We start from the raw sequence: 23237 nt of genomic DNA, 5'->3' as shown, positions 1-23237 counted from the left end.
CTTGCGTCCCTCAAGTCTGCCATCCAAACAGCCTTTTCCAGATGGCAACACCTGATTGCTGTCTTTTTTTACTTACATAAAGCATACACCACGACCTGGTGACTTCATATCCTTGCCAAATTATATGGGTGGGGTCTACAGGACCCACTCCCGATTTTTATTCAAAACTTCCTGTCGCTCTGTACTTTCCATGCCCAAGTTGGTGCCTCCTATAGTTCCATTCATATCCAGAAGAATGGAGTCCCGCAGGGCTCTGTATTGGGTTTTTAGTGGCCATTGATGGTCTAGCAGCATGTGTTGGGCCCTCTGTCTCACCTTCTCTGTATGCAGACGACTTCTGGTTTTCGTACCCACTGCTCCAGTACTGGTGTTGCTTAGCATCACCTACAGGGAGCCATCCACAAGGAGCAGTCATGGGCTCTAGCCCACGGCTTCCAGTTTTAAGCCGCAAAGTCGTGTGTCATGCACTTCTGTCGACATTGTACTGCTCATCCAACCCCATAACTTTATCGTCATGACAATCCACACAGTATAGTGGGGACATACCGAGTCTTAGGACTGGTTTTCGACACTCAGTTGACGTTGCTTCCTCATGTTCATCAGCTTAAGCAGAACTGCTGGCAGCAACTCAATGCCCTCCATTGCCTGAGGAACAGCAATTTAGGTGCAGATCACGCTACGCTGCTGTGGCTCTAGAGCTATGGTTCAGCAGCACCCTCAGAGTTGCATTTACTCAACCCTGCATACCACTGTGATGTTCGACTAGTGACAGAAGCTTTTAGGACGAGTCTGGTGACTAGCGTACTTGTGGAGGCTGGGGTTCCTCCATTGCAGATCAGACGTGCACAACTTCTCGCCAGTTATGTTGCACATGTACGTAGTTCTTCTGAGCATCCGAATTACCGTCTGCATTTCCCCACCAGCGGCAGTCCATCTCCGACATCAGCAGCCAGGTCAGGGCTAACTATTGTAGTTCGCGTGCGGTCCATTCTCTCCAAACTGGAGTCCTTCCCTTTACCACCTCTACTTGTGCTCTAATCATGTACGCATCCATGGCATACGTGTCAGCTGCAGCTTTGTCTGGACCTTTCACGTGGTCCTAAGGACTCCATTAACCCTGCAGCTCTCCGCTGTCACCTCCTCTCAATTCTTGACGTGTTCTGGGACTCTGAAGTGGTTTACACCAAAGGTTCGATGGCTGATGGCCGGTAGGCTTTGTGTACGTTCATGGAGGCAATATTGAATATCACTCCTTGCTAGATGGCTGCAATGTTTTCACTGCAGAGCTGGCGGCCATATCTCCCTGGCGCGTCATTTCTGCTGTGTACTGGCTCATTGAGCAGTCTGCAAGCTATCGACCAGTGCTACCCTCATCATCATCTGGTAGCGTCCATCCAGGAGTCCATCTATACCCTGGAACAGTCCTGTCGTTCAATAGTGTTCGTGTGGACCCCTGGACATGCTGGAAGCTCAGGCAATGAACTTAACGACAGGCTGGCCAAACAGACGACGCTGAAACCGCTTCTGGAGAAGGGCATCTCCGAAGCTGACCTGCGTTCTGTCTTGCGCCGCAGGGTTTTCAGGCTTTGGGAGGCGGAATAGCATAACAGTAAGCATAAGAAGCTGCGTATCATTATGCGCCACGATGCCTCAGCAGCAGCTTTAGTGTTAAGTTTTATTCGAGAGGGTGGGTTTTATACTTCTATGTAGGTTTTAGCGCATGTCCTTTGTCCCTCTGTGTCCTCCACCCTAGTGCTTTTAGGGTGGAAGTTTTAATGTGTTGCTGAGTGGCTGGCTTATCCTTTTTATTCTCGTGGCCAGCCAGCCTTCTCTTTTCTGTTTCTAGCGTCTCTGTTGTTTTCTTGTCCTCTTTTGTTCCTTTTAGGGTTCATTGCCTTACCTTCGCTTTTGTGATTTTCCTTTCTTTCCGTTATCTGTTACATGTATCTCGGTTTCATTCTCACACTTGTGGCATTGTTTTATTAGGAACAAGAGACCGATGACCTTGTAGTTTGATCCCTTCCCCCCTCTTTTAAACCAACCAAGCAACCAATGATTTCGAGCAGTTAGTTCATGAGCCTACTTGAATACAAAAAGGTTCTGAAAATACGCTTGACCTCTTGGCAACAAATAATCCTGAGTTAATAATGAGCATCAAAACGGATACAGGATTAGTGAACACGAGATTGTCACTGAGGGACTGAATACCGTAATTCCCAGATCCTCCGAGAATAAACGAAAAATATGCATATTCAAAAATGCAGATAAAAATTCGCTTGACGCCTTCCTAAGAGAGAATCGTCACTCCTTCCAAATTAACAATGTACATGTGGATTGAATTTAGGGAAATAGTATCGGCAGCAATTGACAGATTTATACCAAATAAATTAACAAACGATCCCCCGTAATACACAAAATGGGTCAGAACACTTGCAGGCACAACGAAAAAAACATACCAAATTTAAACGAACGTAGAATCCCAAAGATTGCCGATCTTTTACAGAAGCTCGCAAGTTAGTGCGGACTTCGATGCCCGATTGTTTGTAACTTTGTCTCGAAATTCGGCAGAAAATCCAAAGAGAGTCTGTTCGCGTGTAAAATATGCTAGCGGCAAGATACAATCAATGCGACAGCAATGGAAATACTATCGATGACAGTGATGCCCCATGTTAGACTGTGGTGCTGCTAAGGCAGAGTTCACCAAAGTAGACGAAGTTCAGAATTCGAATCAAGAACGGCTGCCAACATGAGTAACGTGGAAGTAGATATCCTCTCAGCAGTGCCATTAACGCTATTTAGATCACTTAAAAAGCAAGTCTTCCGGTCTAGATTGTATATCAATTACATTCCTTTCAGAGCCTGCTGATGCAATAGCTCCACACTTAACAATCATACACAACTACTCTCGCGACGAAAGATCTGTACCCAAAGCCTGAAATGTTGCACAGTGCACATTAATATTCAAGAAAAGTCGATAAGAGTAATCCACTACATTAAGAGTAATCCACTATATTATAGGCCCATATCATTAACGTCAATATCCAGCAGGATTTTGGTACATGTGTTCGACATTCAAGGGCGTACCCATGGTCGGAACTAGTGATGGAGGGGGGGGGGGGGGGGGGGGGACAGGTCATGCTAGTCGCAGGAGACACGGACTCGAGACAACATACAGCACTTCTTATTAAATAAAACAGTAAACCAGTGAAAAACTCCTTTTAATAAACATTTTAAATACAAGAATGCACTTGTACAATCCGAGAAAACATGCAGCATTTCTTTTTAAACAAAACAGTAAACTAGTAAAAAAACTGCGAATATCTTCTAGGGGGGGGGGGGGGGCAGCTGCCCCCCTGCCCCTCGATGGGCATGTCGACATTATGAATTACCTCAAAGATAACGGTTTCACAGTCAACACAGAGGGAAAATACTTACACGAAGGGTTGAGAGCGATTAACAAGGGGTTTCGGATTGATTCTGCATTTCTAGATTTCCGAAAAGCTTTTGACACTACCTCACAAGCGGCTTGTAATCAAATTGCGTGCTTATTGAATATCGCCTCAGTTATGCAATCAGATTCGTGTCAGAGAGGTCACAGTCCGGAGTAACTCATAGGAAGAAAGGAGGCAAACTAAGCAGCCGTCTTGTTTGCAGACGATTCTGTCATTTATAGTCTACAAAAGTCATCAGAAGATCAGAAAATTTGCAAAACGATTTGGTGCGAAAATTAGCAATTGACCCTAAACAATGAAAAGTGTGAGGTCATCCACATGAGTGCTAAATGGAATCCGTTAAACTTCGGTTAGACGGTAACTCAATCGAATCCAAAGGCCGTAAATTCAACTAAATACCTAGAAATTGCAACTACGAACAACTTAAATTGATAAGAACACACAGAAATTGTTGTGGGGAAGGCGAATCAAAGACAGCGATTTATTGGCAATACTCAGAAATACTTTAGTTAAGCTGCATATTAATAGTCTTACATGAAGATACTTTCTCAGTAATTATTTCCTGCCTATGGGGTACTTTGTTTATGATCATATTTAAAGTAGTGAAATCCCTTCTTTCAGGGGATATCTGCGGGGAAATAATCCACTTGTTCCGTAACAGAGGTACAAATGAAAGGCAACGGATACATATGCGTATACAACAATGGATGCTATGCGTTGTAACTTAGGTAAAGATACGAAATGGAGAGTAAATCAAACCAGGAGCGTGTAGTTGCTATAGCGACAACGTTGTTAATTCATCTTTGAAAACAAGTTTGGAGCAACCAACTGGAAGAGTGACGTTCCAAACTCGTTTGACTACTTTTCGTCCATTTCGAAGGCAAGTGTGCTCCCATTTCCTAATTATAGCATATACCTTTCTAACATAGGCATAGGTGTCCGCTGGAATTTTAAAGGAAGGGGAGGGGGGCAAGACTCTAAAATTGCCTTTTTTTTATATAAATGAATTCATCATTTATCATACCACAGTAATAAATTGTGTAGATGAGACAAAAACGTTGGTATACTCGAGAGAAATTATGGTTATACACTCAGTACATGAAAAAAAAGGCTCCACGTTGCACGACGGCGCGAGGGCGGGGAAGTGCCGCCTTAGCTCCCTTGTATACGCCTATGAATTTAGCCATTATGTGTGTGTTCGTTTCAGCTCGTAGTTGTTTTAAAATACTTTAATTAAGAGAAACCTGTCTTCTTCATCCAACTTTTGTAAAGTTCCGGGATGCTATTATATTTGCGTATCATAATGCCTGCATACACTTTTGCGAACAATAACAATTATTTTCAGTTATATATATTTCATAAAACTATTGATGAAAACGTACAGACTAGTATGAATCGTTTAGTCGTGAGTTCTGGTCACTAATGTACTTTTTTTATGTAATCTAGTGATCTGAATTGCGTTGCCATACGAAGGGAAGGTAGCCAGTAGCGATAGTCGGTTATTTGTAATGCAAGTGGCGGAATCATTTGCCGCTAAAGCAATTGTTAATTTAAAAGCATTGCTACTTCACTTTGATGTTAGGATTCTCCACTATTAATGTAGATTCCGATCGTCTAGACTCTGCTGAGAGTGAAACAAAATCGAAACATATGAAACAATAGTAGGGTACAAGTTCCTGGGTACAAACAGGGCAAAGGCAAGGCATAGAGTAAAAGTGAAATTACGAAACTGTAGTCGCCTTTCAGTATTTTTCATACAACTGGATCTCTAAAACTGTAAAATGCACTCGAGGTTTAGGCAATAATCACTTAAATACGTAGTTACACAGAGTAAAGAGCTTATCTAGCAACAAAAAGAAGTTTTCTTTGATGTAAAAAATTAACATTCTAACACCATAAACGTACTTGCACCCAAAGTTTAGACAATATGAACGAAACTTGGCAATGCCCGAAGTGACTTACAGAAAATATTAAGTGACGATGATAATTCCATATTTGAGTTTTGTTTCAATACCATTACCCTGAGGTGTTTTAATTATTGGACTCTCTCGTACAATATATTTTCAACCCAATGCTATTCATTTTTAATATCCCACACAGAAAAAATTAAAAATTTCTCGCAATAGCACCGACTTGTAGAAACTTAAATTATTTCCGCACCTTGAAGTCTGAAATAATTTGCATTATCCATTTATACGTATCGTTTTAATTGTAGCCCTATCTTTGATTTCTAAGGTGAAATAGAAATATGGGCAACAAGTTAAATGTTTGGTCTATATCAACGGAAAATGAATTGATTAATACACAAAAAATTCCCAGTGAAGTGTCTGCTGGAAGAATAAACGAAGAAACTGCATAAGTTATGCAGAACAATAGATTTGAATTGCTGGAAGTGGTTAATGACGAACATTTTCCACTCATCCTGAGGTAATACTGGCATAGAAGGCAGAAAAACAGACGTATGGTAACAAAACTGTAGGTTGTACAGATGTGTAGATTAGTGTCAGCTCTATTCTTTCGGAACAGGAAAGAAAAAGGATTTTCATAGAGTAGTATGTACTGAAATATGCATCCAAAAACTTGATCTTTATCAACCAAAAATTATCTTTGTTGCATTAGCAAAGGAAATAAAAAGGGTAACAATTTTTTTATACTGCTATTAAAAAAAAGACGTTTTTACTGTATCAAAGAATACATAAATCTTCAACATTATTATTTCCTTCATTACAATGAAATGAAGTGCATGTTTTACAAATGATTATATTTGCAAAACTATAATTAATGTATTTTACTAATTTTATAATATACTAGTAGTCCTAATTTGCAAGTCAGAAGAAATCTACAAAATAATAATATAAAAAAACAAACAGCATCAATTAATTTAAAATTTAAAAATGTGAATGAGTCACCTTACACATAATGGTACCAATTTTTTTTGATTTGCAATATGTCAAACAGAAATGTTTCAGACAGTGCTAATATATAAATGGGATGAATATGTAACTTGTCCAAAGAAACTATCAACAGTGCACACTCGTCTGAACATATTAAAAGCTACAACAGGTAAGCAGACATTGGTGCAGGCACTAAGTCTCACAACTATGTAATTTTCTGCGGAAATTCTACTCAAATCGTAAAATGCATTATAATTCAACAAACAGCAGTGATGATAATTTGCATCCTTAATAAAATGGAATCTTGGAAACCTTATTTTGCTGGGCATGGCATTATAAATGTTCAATATTTGTTTATCCTTTAAACAATATTGCTCACAAGGAACTATATCATGAAAACTGGTAAACCAATGCAGCCAAAAAAGATGTTCATAATTGTACTAATAGAGGACAGTTATATATCAAGTTTCCAGAATATTGCCCTATCAAAAAAGTATAATCCACTGTGGTATCACATTAAACAGTACTGTAAATAACTAGAAGAAATAGAAATTGCTCCAGAACCAGCATTTAAGAGGAAACTAGGGCACTCCTAATAAATCATTGTTTTTGTTCTGTAAAATAATTTCTAAATGTGCAAAAACATTAATTTTTTTTGTCAAATGTAGATCAGCCTGCTGAACTGCCAGTGTAAGAATGCTTATGTTGGATGTTAAGTGATTTTGACCTGTCTAATAACTCTTGAACAACCTTTACTGTTTGCTAAAGCTGGATCAATAAAAATAGAATAAAAAACACAGTAAATGTATCATAGATGTTTGCCTTCACTTCAGAAAGATTTAGGTTAAGGGCAATAGTGTATTTGTAATACATTTCACTCTGAGAATACTCATCATTGGAGGGGGGAGTATAGCCAATCTTGTGCCATAGTAGTGAGGTAACAATCACTTCTAAGAAGTTGGCCTTTAATTACCAATTTTGTAAGCTGAGTTCGATTTAAATAACCAACTAGATTCAGCTGAAAGATTTTCAGAATTACAGTCTTTACCAAATGGAATAAAATAAACTGCAGGGAAAAGCAGAAAATCTGTGGACAAAAAGAGTTCTCATCAAATGTAAAGCAGCCAGCATTAGAAGTGTGGAGACCCAAGGAAATGTGCTCTTTGCGTGTGCAGGATGCGAAGCTTGAAGTGCGGGAGTAATTCAAGAGGTGGGACAGTTTTAGTTGAAAGCAAAGTAGAGTACACATACTGCTATTAGAACCACGACAACACTTGTAGTTGTATTATTCTTAGTTGTGATCTTACAACATTATTTATCTCGGGATATGCTAGAACATTTGTTCTGCAGAAATTTGTCCTGTCTGCAATGTTATAAGCTTGTCCAATGAGTATAATATGTCAGGCTTCAAGGTGTTGCTTAGGAAAGTCAGGCTTTACACATATATCACTTCTAACAGTTTTCCAGCCAATACAATGCAGGTTGTGATACTTTGATTTTGGTTGTACTGGTGATTGTAGCTGGAAGGTGAAACTGTGCTCCTGCTATATCAAAAGTTGTATAGTTTATTTATATATCACTGTTCTGTAACTCTATTTTGTTATGCCCTTGGATTTTCTGTTCTCATAACAAAATTTTCTGGAAAATCTTGTTTGTCTTAGAGACCATTTGGTGTCCCTCTGCAAATGGTGCCAAGAGTATGATAGAGCTTCTTTTAACTGGTGACACCCACTTCTCAGGTCCCTCATTGAAAAATACTTACATTGAACAAAGTTTCCCAATGTCTCAGTAATATTTGGGTTGGGGTGGGATATGCATCAGTGATAGATTTCACATTCAGATACCAGCAATCCATTGAGTACCGCTCCACCCGGTAGACTTTCACTACCATCTGTTATTCTCTCCTCTAGTTGCTGATCAATGAATCTTCCATTAGTGCCTGTAGACACCTCGGTAGACAGTATGGCTTCCTTCAGACTGGAGTATTATTGCCTATGGGCATATGATGTTGTGTAACAGGCAGTACTGGTTGGACCACTTGTATCAAACAGATCCTTGAATTGTAGTAGCAAAGGTTCCATCACTTATTGATCACTATCTTGTAAGTGATCCATCTTTTTATGTAAGGTGAAAGTTTCTTTCTGCTTTGGTCAACACATGATCTATAGGTATCTTCTTCATCCAAACCATTTAAAGCAGAGCGTGGGAATGTGGTCCAGTGGCACACCCTAGGACATCAGTAAGTCAGTGTTGGCCGTGAATACATTTGCTATCAGAATCTATACAATGAAAAATACCTTTGCCAGGGCTTTGACCAGTGGCAGACAGAGCATCTTGCATGTTTGGAACTTGTTGACTTGTGAGGTTCAGCAGATGTTGAAGATGCTTGGTGGGGTTGGAGACCGCACACTTGGCAGGGGCGGCATTCTATGGGACACAGCCTGGAGGTCTGCAGACATTCCTAATCCAGCTGTGATGCTGGCAGCTTGGCAAACCATTCGACCAAGGTGCTCTTGGGTCATTGTAGTTTGCACCCTGCTTGGCAGCCAACAACTGTGCACAGGGTGATGGTGGTCATGCAGAAGTATGGCCTGGCCTTCCAACGAGATATGACCAGGACACAAATAGCTGCTCTTATATACAGCCAGAGGGCAGCCGAATGCACCACTCCCAGAAGGCTTGAGGTCGGCAGTTCTTGGGATCACCCACGATTGATCTGCAATAGGTCATCATTAAAAGGCACTCAAGTCCTCACTTCATTGGGGCAGCGAGGATGGCAGCAGTGGCAACCCACGGTAGTGGAGTGCATCCGGCTTGTTGCCTAGTGTCATATATTTGAAGTCATTCAGACAAATGATTGGCAGCTCTTCATGAAACAGCTTTGATGTAAATTCATTGTAATACAAGACTCTCTTACTGACTGATCATGTGCTTCAGAAGTTCATGTATTTATACTGGTTAGCTCATGCTTATGAAGTTACCAAGCTGTGATGATGAGTGAATTTGGCCCCATTTTCTAAACTTGTTAGCTTTCTACACTGCACCACAAGGTCCCAGCTGTTGCCTTCAGACTTCAGCTTGGGACTTTTCTGAAACATTTAGATATTGTGGAGCCACTTGCACTCAGTGAGTGCGTGTCTGTCTCTCTCTCTCTCTCTCTCTCTCTCTCTCTCTCTCTCTCTCTCTCTCTCTCTCTCTCTCTCTCTGTGTGTGTGTGTGTGTATGTGTGTGTGTGTGTTATGTGGTCTTACTTCACGTTGCAGTGCTGTCAGAATGCCAATGTAGTGTGGAAATTCTGTGCTTTCTGCCCGAGTGTTGTGTGACAATGCCCAAGTGGTGTGCCTTGCTATTTTGCAGCATTAGCTTTTGTTCCTGGTTTACATTCCAATTGAGACACTGAATTGGAGCTGGTCTCAGTTTGGCTCTATTCTTGATAAACTTTAAAAAATTGTAGGTTAACCTAGAATTCCATTGTATGAAACAACAGAAGCCCCATCAGACAATCACTCATAGAGGAGGAAGACAACAGTCCAGATGGGAAAGAAACTGCCAAAAATAACACAGACAGCAGTATCATTTAGGAAAACTGCGCATCCAAATACACAATGTATTAAAAAATAACTTTTTGAACTACAGCTAGTTACAAAGGTAGCAGTACTGAATAAATAACATTATTCCTACATCTAACATTACATACATAGTCTGTCAGTCACTGTGTGGCATATGACAGTTGGTGTTTTGTACCAATATTAGTTATTTCTTTTCCTGTTCCGCTTGCAAGTAGAAGAAGGATAAATGGCTTTCTATATGCCTCCCAAGTTTGAGTCTCGGTCCGGCACACAGTTTTAATCTGCCAGGAAGTTTCATATCAGCGCACACTCCGCTGCAGAGTGAAAATCTCATTCAGTTTAAACTTTGGTCATGGTACCTCTATGTCCATCAGATTGGAACTAAATGATGCCTGTTCATTGTCTAAGTGGGATACTAACAGTTGCTCTTACCTCTGCTGCTTCTAGCAAAAATATTCGTCTAACCTTCTTGATGGCTCTATTAACTTTAGTAACCTTCGTCTCTGTGATGACAATTGTGCTCACTACTCCCTGTCTCTCTACTGATACACTGTTAATGAGATTAAGCCTGTTTGTATCTACAAGATGTAAAGCATTAATATTGTGTGTGGGCTGTTGAACTAGCTAATCAAGACAGTCCTCGGAAAGTGTGTTCAAAAGTACTTCACAAGATTGTGTGTCCTTACCGCCTGCAAACCACCCGTAGATATCTCAGTCTATATGAGGTAGCTTACCTCCAACTAATATTGCATAATCTGGGTATTTCCATCCTACAGAGCATAGACTTTCTTTGAAAGATTCTAAAACTGTCATTGTGGAATTGGGTCTCATAATTAATAGAAACAAACAACGCCAAGTTTGAAATATCAACAATTACAGAAAGGATGGATTGCGTAAAGATGACATATTGAGTTGCAGACAGGCACAACAAAAGGACGAGTAGACATTAAATTTTTTTGTGAACGCCTTCATCAGAAAAGAAAAACACACATGCACTCATACAAGCAAGCACACCTCACACACATGCATGACATCTATCTCTGGCTGCACAGGCTAAACTGAAATGTACCAGGCAGGAGCAGGAGCGGCAAAGGGGTGGGTGGGGGGGGGGGGGGGGGGGGGAAGAGGAATCAGGGTACGAGTGGGAGAAGAGGAAACAGTGCTGCCTCTACTTTTCCTTTCCCTCCATCCCCATAGTCACCCGATGCTGCTCCAGGTAGTCTTGTCTGCCACCTCTATCTCCTTTCCACTCCTGTTTTTTTTCCGCCTTACCTTCGTCCCCCCAGATTCCCAATGCTATATCATATAGCCTTGTCTGCCACCTTTAGTTCCTGCATATTCTGCCAGGGAGCACTGTTTCGTCTTCCCCAACCCTACTGTGCTATCCCTGCCCCTTCCCCACTCCACTATGGATTGTTGCTCCCATTCAATTTGTTTCACTTTCACTTAGCAGCCTGTGTGTGTGTGTGTGTGTGTGTGTGAGAGAGAGAGAGAGAGAGGTGTGCTTTTTGTGTGAGTGCTTTTTTTTTCCCCTGATGAAAGCTTTGGCCGAAAGTTTAATGTGTACCAGATCTTCAGTTGTGTCTGTCTACAGCTCAAAGTGTCATCTTCACGGTGAGTAGCAATCTATCCTTTTCATAATTGCTGTTAATTAGTAGAGTCAGCAAAGTAACTGCTAGAGTTGCAAATAATTTTATTGGTTCAAAATCATGATCGGTTTTGGGGCAGATATAAGCCCATCTTCAAGGTGTGCAAAACTGCAAAAGGATAAATGATAATGGGGATTCACTGACCAGTTATAAATGGGAGCCTGATACAGTCATGTTAGTCAGAATGAAAACATGGGTGTCACACCAGACAGCCACAAAATAATCTAAGGAAAGTGGTCAGTCAAAGGAAGAAAAAGGGGGAGAAATACTGAGAGAACATAACTGAACAATGGTGGTCACCTGTCCACAGCCTAGTGTTCACGGTGTGCGGTGGCCACGTGCCTGATGGTGTAAGCTACCTTACCTTGTTCAGTGACTTTCTTTCATTATTTCTCTCCCTTTTTATTTCTCTGAATGCCCACTTTCATTAGGTTATTTTGTGACTATCTGGTGCAACATCTGTGCTTTCATGTAGACTAGCCTGTCCATATCAGCCTCATATTTATCATTGGACAGTGAATCCCCACTATTATTGTAATGAACAAGTTTTAAGTCTTATACAGTATCCTTCCATAGCTTTTATAGAAGATATTTTTATGAAATGCTAAGTACAGTAATGTAAATATCAATATGTATTTTGTAATGTTAAGAAGTAAATGTGCTGACAAAGTCTATTGCACATGCAAATGCTGAGTGACTAAGAATGTGAATCTCAATAATTTTCCCTTTTGCAGTTTTGTGCATCTGAAGATGGGCTTAGAATTGCCTCAAACTGGTCTTGATTTTGAACCAATAAAACTCTTTACAACTGAAGCAGTTACTTATCTGACTCTAGTATGAAGCTCAGTTGTGGGTGTCCTTCTAACCAATTCTATAATTAATTTGAGTTTGCCTTGACGTGTTACGTGCGTCCAGGTAACTTCACATGCAGACTCAATTCTGACCTCAATAAACACAATATTTTTATTAACTGAAATGTACACTACCCCTCTTATGGTGTCCCGTCTGTCTTTTTGATGTAAATTCTATGCCTTGCTAAATATTTCAGAGCTCTTTATTTTCGGTTTCAGACAGCTCTTGGTCCTGAGAATAATTTGAGTGTGACAACTTTCCTGGAGGATAGTAAATTCAGAAACTTGGTTATGAGTACTTCACAATTTACTATTAAGATTTTCACAGTTCAAGTGTCTTTATTTTGTATCCAGTCTGATCTCACCCTGTTAGCAGGGTAATCTATGGGTGGTTTTTGATTGGAACAATTTATTAATACATGAAGCAAGCTACATTAATTACACACTTTAAGCTCAATACATGGAATAAAATAAATCATAGCATTCGTAATTGCCCATAGCAACACAAAAGATATTCACACACCAGGGAGGCATAGATTCGAAAATCCCACACCCCCCACACTGGCCTCGCATTCCGGAGGTCGACGATTCAATCCCGTGTCTGGCCATCCTGATTTAGGTTTCCATGATTCCCCTAAATCACTTCAGGTAAATGCCGGGATGGTTCCTTAGAAAGGGCACAGCCGATTTCCTTCCCCATCCTTCTCTAATCCGAGCTTGTGCTCCATCTCTAATGACCTTGTTGTCGACGGGACATTAAACAGTAATCTCCTCCTCCTCCTCCTCCCACACCCTGACTAGAATTATGCCTGCCAAAAAAGACAAAGACACACACACACACACACACACACACACACACAACAAAAAACAACTTTCTCAGTCCAAAATCTTGTAGTAGCAGATGATGGCGTGCCTTCGTCAGAGATTTGGTCATCATATCTGCCAGCATTTGGTCTGAAGGTATGTGCTCCACAGTACTTTGTGCTGACTCTACATTTTCCCTTATGAAGTGTTTTGTATCTGTATGTTTGGTTCGACTCTTATAGCTGCTAGTCTTAGACAGGTCAATTGCTGCCTTATTGTCACATAATAGTTTGACAGGGTCTCTTTTGGGGTTTGGTGATATTTCATTGTGTAGCCTTTGAAGCAGTAGAACCTCCTGACATACTGAGGTCAGAGCCATATATTCTGCCTCAGTTGTAGATAAGGCCACTGTTGGCTGTTTCTTACACTGCCAAGATATCACTGCTCCTTGATATTTAATAAGATATCCAGTTGTTGACTTTCTGTCTTCAGAATCGCTGGCCGAATCTGTATCACAGCAACCTACATGTGGCAGTCATCTGATTTAAAGAACAAAAGTTTCATATCCTTAGTACTTTTAGATATCTGAAGATTCTTTTGACTGCTTGCCAGTGTGCTGTGCCTGGATTATTACAAAAATGGCTAACAATTCCTATAGGAAAGGCTAGGTCCAGCCTTGTTCCTAACTGAACATGCATTAAACTACCTATTGCTTCGCGATAGGGTATGTTCTTCATAGCCTCTTGCTCTTGTTCTGTTTTCAGATGCATATCATGAATGAGCCTCTGATTACTGTCCAGTGGTGTACATATTGGGTTACACTCTTCCGTATTAAATCGATTGAGAATTTGTTCCACATAGTGTGTCTGATCCATTCACAAATAACCTTCTTTGTGGTACCTAGTAATTCAGATGCCTATACAGTTTGTAACTTCACCAAGATCTTTCAGCTTAAATTTTTCTCAGAGTTTGTTTTTAAAAGCATCTCTGTCTTGTAAATTGTTACTGAAAATGAGCATATCATCCACATAAACTGTAACTATTAAAATGTCTGAACCTTGATTTTTATAATAGACACAAGGATCAGCTGTTGACCTTTTGAAGTTTAGATTCAATTGTGTACCATCTAATTTCAAGTTCCAGCAGCCACCACCTTGCTTCAGTCCATATACCGCCTTTTTCAGTCTTTTTACACCAATATCTTTCACTGTATTTGTAACTGGATCTACTTATGAAACTTTCACATAAATCTCTTCATGTAAGTCACCTTGTAAGAAAGCTGTGACAATATCTAAGTGATCTATGTCAAGATCATATTTAGCAGCCATAGCAAATAAATACCTTAATGAGTTATATCTTATGACTGGCGCATATGTTTCATCGTAGTCCAGGCCTTTGCTTCTGAGCACAACCTTTTATCAGTAGCCATCCTTTATAGTGTACAATGAGACCTTTCATATCTTTCTTTCTTTTAAATACCCATTTTGCTTTTAATGGCTTTTTATTTGAAGGTAAATCAGCAGACTCCCATGTGTGGTTCTCTTTGTGAGATTGTAACTCATCTTGTATTGCCTTCAGCCAGTTCTCAGCATTGTCTGACATCATTGCTTCTTCTAATGTCAAAGCATTGGAGTCAGTTGACTTTTTAGACTGATAAGTTACAAAGTCATGCAGTTTCTTTGGCTTTGGAATTCTCAATGACCTTCATATTTACTGCAGTTACTCATTATCATTAACTGGATTGTCTGTACTTGTTTCATCATTGCTGCTAGTATTCATTGAACTACTACTGGCTGTTACACTCTCAGGTTCAGGTTCAGTTTCTTCTAATTCAGTTGTAGTTACTTCATCTTGCTTCTTCTCTGTCACTGGGAGAAACAGTCGACTTGGTTCCTTTGACTCAGTTCCCTCTTTACACTGTTTCGAAGTATCTTCATCAAAAATCACATCTCTCATTTTTATGATTCTCTGACAGTTTGGTTCAAAAAGTCTGTATGCTTTTGAATCTTTGCAGTATCCTACCAAAATACACTCAGCACATTTTTTGTCCCATTTTTGTCTGTTGGTGCTTGGAATGTGAGCATATGCCTTACTTCCAAATATTCTAAGATGCTTAAGATTCGGCTTCTTGTTTGTACAGGCTTCCTCAGGGGTCTTGTTCTGTAGTGCATTAATCGGGGACCTGTTAATTGAATAAACAGCAGTGGAGACTGCTTCTGCCCAGAATTTACTTGGCAAATTTGCTTCAAAGAGCAGGCATTTTGCTTTTTCTCCTATATGAAATTCCACTGGCTAGGCCATTACAAAGTGCATCCATAGCTTCAGAAAGCAGATGACCTAGTCTTTTATGCCACAAGTCTGCACTATTTGCCTGCAATACAGATTTTGCTTCAAAATTTCGATCATATGGTTGAGCTAGTTGGTACATACCGTCTACTAATGACGCACTAGCAACCACATTTTTGCATGTGTCGTAAATACGACAACCTTGTTTGTCAAATAAAATTAAAAGACCTTTTTCTACTATTTTTTTGCATGTGTTGTAAATACGACAACATTGTTTGTCAAATGAAATTAAAAGACCTTTTTCTTCTATTTTACTAACAGACAGTAGATTTGTGCTTAGCTGAGGCACATACAGAGTATCCTCTACTTTGATTCTAGCTTTTTTGTTACCAGTGAGAACATCTACAAATGAAGATCCTATACCTTTTATGGGTATGTTTTCATTATTTGCTATTAAAACTTGCGAGCCTGTCAATGCTTGAACACAACTTTAATTGCAGGGATATTTAGACACGTGCGCTGATGCGCCTGAGTGTACGTACCATTCTGTCCATGTATCTTTACCTGCTGCTGCTGTTGTGAGAAACATCTGGTAGCTGGCTGTCTTGGCCGAAGTTTTGTTGTTGTTTTTCTTCTTGCTGTGATAGTTTTTAGTCAGATGCCAATACTTGTTGCAGTTATAGCACCTGGGACTCTTTTTGAATATTACATCGCTCTTTTTCTTGTTGACTCACTGAGCAGCATCCCTAATTGATTGTTTATTACAAGCTTCATCATTTATTTCTTACAGTAATTTATTTTTTTATGGAGTCTCCTGTGATCGGCGTGTTTGAATTTTCTAAGCTCATTACCATAGTCTTATATTTGTCTGGTAATCCTGCAAGTAGAGTACACCCAACCCATTCTTCTTTAACTTCAAAATTCAAGCCATTTAATTTTTGTGATGTGGAAAGTATCTTTGACACATATTCTTCTACTGATGAACAATTCTCCAGTCTGGCTGCAGTAACATTTTTTGTAACCCTATCCTTCTGGAGTGTCCAGAATTTTTGTAGACTTGCTTTAGCTTGCCCCACACTTCTTTTGCTGTAGATGTATTATGCGAGTGAACATATATCGACAGGTGGATGGATAGTATAATTTTGGCTGTTGCTGTACAAACTTTAGTTGCATCCCATACTTCGCCAATGATGCATCCCCACAATTCTTCATGTTCTAAATATGTTTGCATAGTGAACTGCCAGGTATTGTAGTTTTCTCTTCACATCAGTTTCTCGACCGTAGGCAATGAATTGGTATTTCCTGGCACCATGATTTTTGTGATTACTTCATTCCAAATTACCACACGCTGCTGCTAATTTTCCCAAACTGGTGGTCTCATAATTTTTTTTATAGAATATTGCGCCATTTTATAATCTGTTAGCAGAGTAATTTATGGGCGGTTTTTGATTGGAACAACTTATTAATACATTAAGCAAGCTACATGAATTACACACATGAAGTTCAATACACGCAATAAAATAAATTATAGTGTCTGTAGTTGCCCATAGCAACACAAAAGATATTCACACACCAGGGAGGCATAGATTCTAAAATTTCACACACCCTCTGTGTATTGACTAGTGAGTGTTCATTAGAAGAACTCAAACTACTGCCTAGCCTAAGAAAAACCACCATGTGCACTCCACAAGTATTCTGCTACCCAAGCAGCTACTGCCTTTGTGTAGTGCACCCCTGATTTATCAAGGAGAATTCAACACTCCATAACACGGGTCCAGAAATCTGCAGCTAAGACCTCACAGAATTGATGGAGTTTTTGTTCAGACCCTCTACATGGCACCAAACCAAAGGAACTCGATCAGTTCTGGAACATTGCTGCAAATTGTTAGCTCTGCTTGCAACCTTGCAAGCGAGGCCTGCAGTCTACTCCACATCCACCATCTGCCTGTACAAACTGAGGATAGCATCAGAATCCTAGTGACAGACATCACTGCCGATGTTAGCCACAACTTGTGGACAACTGCATCCTGTATGCCTGATAGACACAGACATGGCCTCCACCATATCCTTGGATATATAACATTATATTTATTATAATATTTTAAAAATAAAATGTTTTATGTGGCAAAATTGAAATTTCATATCATACAACAACAATTAAAAGAAACTACTTTATGTGTGTGTGACAGAACTGTCTTTAAGTTTCACCGTTATTGAAGCAAGCTGCAAATTGATATTCCCCTACCTCAGATCGGCATCTGCTCGATGTCCCTTCACTCTGCAATGTAGATACTTACAAGGTGATGAAAAAGCAGCATTGATGAAAACAGCACCTAATATCTACAATTACTGAGGGCGTGTAAATCTCAAATAAATCTGATTATGATTGTTCCTGTAATATTCATAATAAATTTTTGGGTGGAAAATGGAGTGCTGATCTTCATTGAAAGTTCGAAATCTGGTAAAAGTAGGTTTTAGTTTCTTTGCTTAAACATGTGTCATCAGCCCACATTTATCATGCAGAACTGCTATTATAAATTCCCAGTTTATGTCACACGTAAAGCATCCAGAAGTCTCCTAAGTCCATTCAGAGAATAATCACACGGATATACAGTCACTTTCTACACATAATGTTGATTTCTTACATAAGTTATTCACTGGATTTCTTTCACATAGATTTCTCACCAAATATATTCTGAAGTAGAACACAGAACACCGCCACGCGAAGTTTTCTAAGTCCAATAAGTCACATGCATATATCTCCCGAACAAAATATCCCACGACTCTCAAACTTTTACAAAATGGTTGTAGCAACAAAAGCTACCATAACAAGTCCATCTGAATGCAAAGGACCAAACATTTCTTCATGGTACACGTTTTACGGGTGGACACATTTAACATGACCTTTGCGTCTCAAAAGCTAGTCCACGACCCTCTCAATGACATTGCTCACAGCGCATATACTACTTGATAGAGCATGGGAAAGACTTCACTCTGATTGGTTGATCAAATGAACAGCCAATCAGATCAATCTTTCAAGATCGTATTCGCGCCTAAGCTGTTCTGAGCCAATCACTACATCAGATTCATTGGTGTCACTTTGACAAGCAAATTATTACTATAATGTTTATTAATTGAAACCAAACAAAAATTAATCTTGAGATTACTTTAGGAAAACATTACTCTACAAATAACTATTCTGGCTGCCTTCTTACAAAAACAAGTACGCTTGGACATACGCCATCAGCAATGTGCGTACAAACATCTTTCCCACGCTATGATTGTGTAATGCATTACATAAAATTAAACTTGAAATTTAACATATGTTCCACATACACACGCTCACTCACTCCCATTTACTCCCACGATGACATAAGACATAAATAATAATTTTGTCTGAATTTTATATCACGAAAATGAAAATTAAAGTTTTAATATGAAAATCTCAATTAATTAATTCTGCACACTGAGAGTTCTGTTTATGTTTTCAACTAATACCAAAAGATAAACTATTATAGTTTCTAATTTAATTCCCTAGGTGTCGGTTTTTGGTATTTTAGGTAATTTTCTGTAATTTTGAAAATACCCCATCCAGAAAGCTGAGACTTTGCAGCCAGCTTCTTTTTAATAACAAAAGGCAATATATTAAGTTTTATCAAAACTGAATAATATTTAGTATTAGTAATGGTTAAAAAAAGTCTTGGTTGCAGTTTTAATTTTTATGTTTCAACTACGCATTTTGCCTTATTTAGGCATCTTGAGGTTATCTTAATTTGGTATTTCTTAGAAGGATCCTTTAGTCAGTGTAGCAAAAGGGCATTGTAAAATATATCAGGGCAACATTACCTTCGTTAAACTCAGTAAAAACTTTTCTAGGTGGATGCGAGTGACACCAAGATTTACATAATGCATTCCCGTTCACACTCCTGTGAGCATCTACAGGGTGAGTCACTAAACAATACCACTGGCAACACCTCCCAAACCACTACGGACACTGAATAATGAATTCCACAGACCAAATGTGAGGAGAGAGGCTGGTGGAATTGGTGAATACAAACCATAGAGGAATGCATGGAAGTATGACTTTCAACACATACTTATGTCTTTTTTTATTGGAAAGCTGTTATTATTTTTAACACAACTGGAAATAGAAACAAATACTTAATCAATGTTGTATGTCGCATTGTAAAATGCTAAGTACATCCAGAGTAAAGTTGATGCTTGAACTTCAGACTTTCAGTCAGGTGTTGTAACAAACAAGATCTGTAGGGGTATGTTTACGAAGAGTACGATGTTTATGAGTTTGGCTGTCTCAGTGTCTGCATGTAGCGCTTGCTGAATTAGTCCTGTACTCAGAATAACAGTAGTACATTGTGTTACCAGATGTCTATGATAGTGTACTGTCCATAAGTAAGAACAGATATACGCACAGTAGGAATGTGAGAGAGTCCCAAGTACAACAGTGTGTACAGTGTTGTAATAACTGTGAAAATGGCTTATTCTAACTCTGAAAAGGCAGAGATGATACTCATCTATGCCAAGTGTAGACAAAATGCAGCTGCAAACTGCAGGTCATATGCAGAAACAGAGATCATCCAATGTGCCACACATTTGAAAACATCAACAAACAACTGTATGCAACAGGTATGGTTGTAACATGCAGATGGGTCCATAACAAACCCCATCGCAGGAGAAGCAGGTGCGGTTGGTGTGTTAGCTGCTGTTGCCGTGAACCCACACATGAGTTCACTTGACATCACTAGAGGCAAAGTTGTGCAAAGCACATACTTCATCATCACAAATTTCACCTGTATCATGTGTCACTGCATCAGCAATTACATGAAGATGACCTTAATAATCGAGTGAATTCTTGTCAATGGGCATTAACAGAGAATGTGTTGCAGTTATACCTGTTTTCACAAACCAGTTTTCACAAACCACAGTGCAGCAAATTTACGAAACATGCATTACTGGTCCGTGGACAATTCTCACTGGCTTCGACAGGTAAAGCGAAAGAGACCGTGGAATGTAAATGTTTGGTGCCGAGTAATTGGCGACCATCTCATTGGCCCTAACTTCATTCAATGCATCCAAACAGCTGCAAAATACATTGAGTTTCTACAAAATGATCTGCCTACATTGTCAGAAAATGTCCCACTGGAGATGCGTAGATGAATGTGGTATCAACATGGCGGTTCTCCTGCACATTCTGCAATGAACACTAGGCTGGCGCTAGACAGAATGTTCATAGGACATGGCAGATGCATAAACTGACCAGCCCATTCTCCTGATCTTACGCCTTCAGACTTCTTTCTGTGGGGTACATTAAAGGAGAACGTGTACTGTGATGTGTATAACCCCAGAGGATATGAAACATTGTATTGAGGCAGCTTGTGGCAACATTACCCCAGATGTACTTCATCGGTAAGACATTCAGTACGCATTAGATTGCAAATGTATGCAGCAAATGATGGGCACTACTTTGAACATTTATTGGCCTGAAATGTCAGGACACTCTCTTTTACATTCTGTAATTGAAAACAAAAAAACAAATTTGTGAGTTTAACTACATTCTCATGTTCATGTACATTTCCTTCTAACACATCAGTGCTGTACAGTATCCTTCAAAGAAAAAGGATAATAAAAATGTTAGCATGTGGACATAACATGCTGCTCCTGTCTCTTCTGTACCTATGTTACATCACCGTTCTTTTTGTATTCCTGATTAATTCGGTTCTCTCTGATACACATGATTGAACTGCTGAGGAGTAACCCAAGCATCAACTTTACCTTAAAAATTACTCTGGATGTAATAAACATTTTACAATGTAAGAAATGGCATTGATTAAGTTTTTTTTCTATTTTCAGTTGTGCTAAAAATAAAAACAGGTTTCCTTTGAAAAAAAAAAAAACAACAACATAAGTATGTGTTGAAAATCATTCTTCCATGCATTTCTCAATAGTTTGAATTAACCAGTTACACCAGCCTCTCTCCTCACTTTTGATCTGTGGAATTCATTATTCAGTGTCTGTTGTGGTTTGGGAGGTGTTTCCAGTGGTAATGATAGGTGACTCACCCAGTATAGAAAGCAGACTACATATGTCATGAATTTGTGCCTAGTACCCTTAGATCAGAGTGGCCATGTGTGTGTGAGTTGTGCATATATGAAAGAAAGTATGTGTCTTTTCCTACACCTGGGGAAGGACTTATCCAGTACCTTAGTCTACTTTTAAATATATGTTAAATGCACCTGCCTGCTGCTTACTGTCTGTTCTGCATGGTGTGTAGCACTCTGTTGTATTTCATACCATCGTTTCTCCATCCTAGAATTTTCATTGTTTGATTTACTCTAAATATAATTGTGTATAAGAAAAATATACTCTACTACGTTACAAACAGCTGTATATTTAAACTCAATGCAAGAACTAGAGTTTACCTGGTAAGAAATTAAAAAAAGATACCAAGCCTCAAACCATACCAAAATTTACCTAGAAAGATCAAGGAAATATTTCAAATGAATCAGATAATGTGATCAGTATGAAGTGACTGGTGGAAAACCAAAGCTGTGAGAGTGTGGGACAGTGTATTTAGTTTATATTTCTATGGTTCATTACATTTGTCGTGTATATGAACTCTTGTTCTGTAACTTATTTTTAGCAGTTTTAGGGTAGAAACAGGTGGATCCAGAAATTTAAGATTGGCTGTCAGTTTTGATTTTGTTGTGTAAATTTCATAATAAGTCAATCTTATTTTGTTTACATGGGTAATATGCAAATATTTTGTTATAGTGTTATCTGTATTTGTGTAAATTTTTCTCTGTTTCAGATATAATCAACCATCATGGATGCAGAATCAAGACTATCTCCACAATCTAGAGACTCAGATGAATATAATCCTCTGGCTGAACGATTGTTGGAGAAAGTTCCTACAAAACCAAGGCGGTAATGGTTTTGATATATTTGCATTTTAATTACATTAGAATGTTTTAATGCAACTGATGAAAGCTATCTCAGCAAATCCACATGACAGCAACAATACACTTAGGTTGACCAGACATAAAAAGCAATAGATATGGTCTGGAAATGAACATGATAGCCAATTTAAACATGGCAACAATTACAAAAAATTTTAGAGCTGCCTGAATAATAATGTACAGAAATTAAAGAAAAGTCACAATAAATATTTCCAGTCATTTTTATGAGACCTTCAAGAATAAATCAAAGGCATGACAAGAACTAAATATTTACTTTGCAGTTAAATAATTAGAACTGGCTTGAATAATTCTGAAAATTGTGAAATATTACAAATATTATGGCAAGCTACCAAATTACACAGAACGGAATTTTCAGATTTCTGTGATAATCAGTAAGAAGATACATAGGCAACCATTGAAAAAATCACAAAAGCATTTGAAGCTATGAAGAATAAAAAATAGTTTTTTTATTAAGTATGGAAAACAGAAAGATAACAGAAGAATGGAAATTTGTCTTAATGCACTTTCACACAAGAAAGGTTGCAAAGAAGGTGTCACTAATTACAGAGGCTGAGTGATGTGGTACAGTGGTTAGCACACTGGGCTTGCATTTGAGATGACTATGGTTCAAATCCGTGTCTGGCCATCCAGATTTAGATTTTCTGTGATTTCCCTAAATCACTCTAGGCAAATACCATATGGTTCCTTTGAAAGAGCACTTCCAGTTTCCTTCCCCTGCCTTGACACAATCAGAGCTT

General features: G+C 39.0%; 1 protein-coding gene across 1 annotated transcript in view; it reads left to right on the top strand.

Annotated features, from left to right (window-relative positions):
- The first annotated feature begins 4251 nt into the window (after positions 1-4251).
- LOC126365881 (dynein axonemal heavy chain 6) overlaps positions 4252-23237 on the top strand; it is a 1020408-nt gene continuing 1001422 nt past the window's right edge. Inside the window, exons 1-2 of the mRNA XM_050008578.1 lie at positions 4252-4332; positions 22332-22447. Of these exons, the coding sequence (XP_049864535.1) occupies positions 22347-22447 (101 nt within the window). The 5' untranslated portion in view covers positions 4252-4332; positions 22332-22346. The remainder of the gene's footprint in view (positions 4333-22331; positions 22448-23237) is intronic.

Source organism: Schistocerca gregaria, chromosome 4 (assembly GCF_023897955.1).
Source record: "Schistocerca gregaria isolate iqSchGreg1 chromosome 4, iqSchGreg1.2, whole genome shotgun sequence".
NCBI lineage: Eukaryota > Metazoa > Arthropoda > Insecta > Orthoptera > Acrididae > Schistocerca > Schistocerca gregaria.
Note: the sequence above shows the minus strand (reverse complement) of the source record. Positions and strands in the feature narration are given on the sequence as shown.